Genomic DNA, 3585 nt, shown 5'->3' with positions numbered 1-3585 from the left:
AATTAAGCACGATGACACAATTGCGAAGAACAATGCACATACACGTGTCACAGGCGTTACTAACTACTTTATATGAGAGGCTGCTCGTTTTGACAATAAATACATAATAACACAAGATAAACACAGGATAAAACAATATAAACACAAGGAAAACACAAGGGAAACACCGGCGATTCACTGCTCCGCGCTTCAAATCGCTCTCTCCTATAATTCTTTCTCTAGCTTTTTTTATGGCACCACTCTGCAGTCACCATCTAGAAACAATGCTGCCATTCCCTCTCATTATTTCTCATTCGATTAAGGACGTATGTAATTCAGCTCGATGACACAATTGCGAAGAACAACGCACACACACATCTCATAGGCGTTTCTAACTGCTTCATTTGAGAGGCTGCTCGTTTTGACAATAAATACAAACTGTACGTTGGATTTTGTAGCCTGCTTTAAAGTAGAATATCTCGATAGTGGTGATGATTCTAGAGTTTCTGTTAAACAGACATGACTTACCGCACGGGTTAAATTTCGCAATTCGGACATGTGCCCTAGCATGGATATATAACAAGTTAATTGCAGACTCTTTTTAACTGGCCGCACATTGCATTTTTTTGCTCAAGTAACGTCCATCTCTTCTATATATACACCTGAAGAGGCGGAACAGGACTACGTGTCACAGGCAATTAAAAAACAATCTGTATTAAAAAACCACAGCTGCTTTTTGTAATGCACAGAAGCTACAACCATTTATTTTTTTCAATGCACAGAAGCTCAAGTACGTTAGACATAGTGCACAGGGCATTTGTGAAAATCAACTGTCAGCCTATCAAGCAATTAAAGAGAACAATGTCAAACAGCTGGGTGTCGTGTTCTCCACTCCCAACAGGCTGACTCAACTTTGTCCCCGCATTGTAAGCACCTAAGGCCAAGCCTTGCTTGTCAGCGTCACATTACAAGTTAATTGTGATTGAAAAATCTCAGGCATCCGATTGAGGTTGTGACTTGCCGGTCACTATAGCCCGTTGAATCGTTCTCACGCAGAAAGTGGTTTAATGGGGTTTCCACGCAGCGCGTGAGACTCATAATGACCGTAGGCGAGCCACAAGCCTCTGCCTGCGTTATGTTTTGCTTGCTCACGCGACCCCCCCTTTCTCATTCCCGCCCCCACTTCCTCCAAGCAGTCGCGTCTTCCGTATATAAAGGCACTGCATCCGGTCGCAAGCCAGCACTGGTCTGCCTCTGAAGCCATGCGAGCATTGGTGAGTAGACAGCGAAGCACACGTCTTAGGGACGGGTTTCCGTGATGGATGTGAAGTGCCTGACAGCTCGATGCGCAAGCACAGCATGAACGCGCGTGGTCCCTCTTAATATTTAGTGCAGATTGCAGCATACTGGTTGACAGCAATGCTTCGGCCAGCTGGTATACTAGTGTAATTGGAGTTATTGAGCTCATTTGAGTATCTGGCTATGTTTAAGAAAAAGACAACGTCAAGACACGTGAATGATTAAGCGTCTTTCAGTGTTTATATCTTGAGCTCTTCGATATATATAGTTGCCAAATATAGTGCCTTCAAATATAGTGCAATATAGTGCATTCAATATGATGAATTAGTGAACCTTATTTATAATCGCTCAGAACTTTCGGCGGTGCGTTGTGGCTGCTTAAGTGACGGCTTACGCTCCGTGACCTCGTTGCCGTAAGCTGTCACTTCTGTTTGCCTCTCGGCATTGCTTGTTGGTTACGATAGCGAGCTCTCCATCGTGTTACGCTTTACTGGCGGCGCTTGCCTAAGCAGCTACGTTAAATGTAGTAGGTTTGACAGGTCGTATTTTCTAGCGATCGCCACTGCTGTCGTCGCTCCAGGTTAGTTACAAAATCGAATGATGTCATGCAAAGTGTAGGAAACAGAAAATGTTGCACGTTAGCTGCTTAGAAGTGATTAACGCGGGATTGACGAGTTACGTGGGAGACGTGTTGGTTAACTCGTATCGTGCGTAATAACGCTAATGCCTTGCATATAATTTTTCAGTGGCTAGATATTATACAGGAAACGCCAAACAGATTGTTATATCCTAGAATACATGTGCTGTAAGGAGTACTACACCCTTTAAAACTGGCCTGATATGTCTCCTAAATCTATTTTATAACCCTTTTTCAGAAATCTTTTCGAGTTTATTCAGTACGCAAGGTAATCTGTATGAAGCCTGATACAACAGAAGGTCTTTCTCGGGGGTTCTCATGGATGGAACGTGAATAGCAGGGAGAAAAAAAACGAGAGATTGATACTAAACGTGCTAGACCATGGCGGCGAGAACTCTCGATTTAGCACAGGAGCTCACACAAGAAAGTGAAAAGGGACAGCCTAAATAGAACAGGGTCTGCTTTGCTGCGCTAACAGCGGTACATAAAAGTAATGGGCATAGAAAGTTTTGAAAAGCAGGAAGGGTTTCAAACCAACGGAGCTTGCCAGCTCTGGCAACGTGGGCGTTGTATAAGGACCTGGTGGAAGCGCGTCAGCTCAAATGGCTTATGTGAGATCCAACATGTAGTGCTTCGTCGTCAGGAACTTTCTAACTTGAAGTTATATTCTGTCGAGTGCTAAGAAATTAAGAACGCATTACAGTCACCGGAATTCCAGTAATGCGGATAAAAGTTTGTGCAAGCCATAATCTGCACGCGCTTCATGAAGTAGCTGGGCATGAAACTTATACCCCAACTTCGTGGGCAAGGTATAGAGCAGCATCAAAGACTACTTGATAGTAACTGTATACAAACTAGAAAATTATAAACTACGAAGAAGCCTACGGAGTTATGAAAGTGCTTCCTGTAACGTTTCTCTAGCTTCCTGCAGTGATTTCAGCAAAGAACGCGTGTATAAATGTTCGGGCACAGGCATTTAGTTAGACTTTACCGCATAGCGTGGTTGGCAGGCGCCACACACAGTATATACCATGATCTGCTTTCTTCATTCCAGGTCCTCGTCCTCTTCGCCGTCGCGACGATCGCCTCTGCGGGCCTTCTGTATGACGGCGGCGATGATTACGGCGGAGGTGGTGGCGGCGGTTTCGGTGGCGGGGGCGGATTCGGTGGCGGTGGTGGTGGTAGTGGAGGTGACATCGGCGTAGCTTCCGTCTCGTACGTCAAGACGCCCGTTGTGAGCGTAAAGTACGTCGCCAAGCCTGTGGTCAGTTACGTGGCCAAGCCGGTGGCCACCGTGTCGCATTCCCTGAAGCCCGTGGTGACGTATACGACGATCTCGAGCGGCGGCGGAGGCTTCGGAGGCGGCGGCGGTGGTGGCGGGTACGGCGGAGGCGGATACGGCGGTGGCGGATACGGTGGAGGCGGTGGCGGCCACGGAGGAGGATGGCCCTGGTCGTAAGGTGGTGCCCTTCATGCTGGCTCCGTGGAGAAATGCATTTCCATCTTGTGACTGCTTAATAATGAACTCAGCAACAGCTTTCAAAAGCGGCCACATCAAGACAGTGACGATGTCGATTAGCGTCCTGTGCATGAGGATCCGAGCGAGACTAAGCATCAAACAGGGCTTGTGGGCCTGTTAAAAATGTGAAAATGCCAATGAACTTGGAAAT

The 3585-nt window shown here is 46.5% G+C and overlaps 1 protein-coding gene across 1 annotated transcript; it reads left to right on the top strand.

Moving 5' to 3' along the window:
* The first annotated feature begins 1241 nt into the window (after positions 1-1241).
* On the top strand, positions 1242-3374 carry LOC119458520 (uncharacterized). Its single transcript, XM_037720394.2, has 2 exons — positions 1242-1253; positions 2970-3374. The coding sequence occupies exons 1-2, from the start codon at positions 1242-1244 to the stop codon at positions 3372-3374; spliced, it is 417 nt and encodes a 138-aa protein (XP_037576322.1).
* The last annotated feature ends 211 nt before the right edge of the window (positions 3375-3585 follow it).

This window comes from Dermacentor silvarum, chromosome 1 (genome assembly GCF_013339745.2).
Source record: "Dermacentor silvarum isolate Dsil-2018 chromosome 1, BIME_Dsil_1.4, whole genome shotgun sequence".
NCBI classification, from domain to species: Eukaryota; Metazoa; Arthropoda; class Arachnida; order Ixodida; family Ixodidae; genus Dermacentor; species Dermacentor silvarum.
The sequence above is the reverse complement of the archived record's forward strand: the minus strand, read 5'-3'. Positions and strand labels throughout refer to the sequence as shown.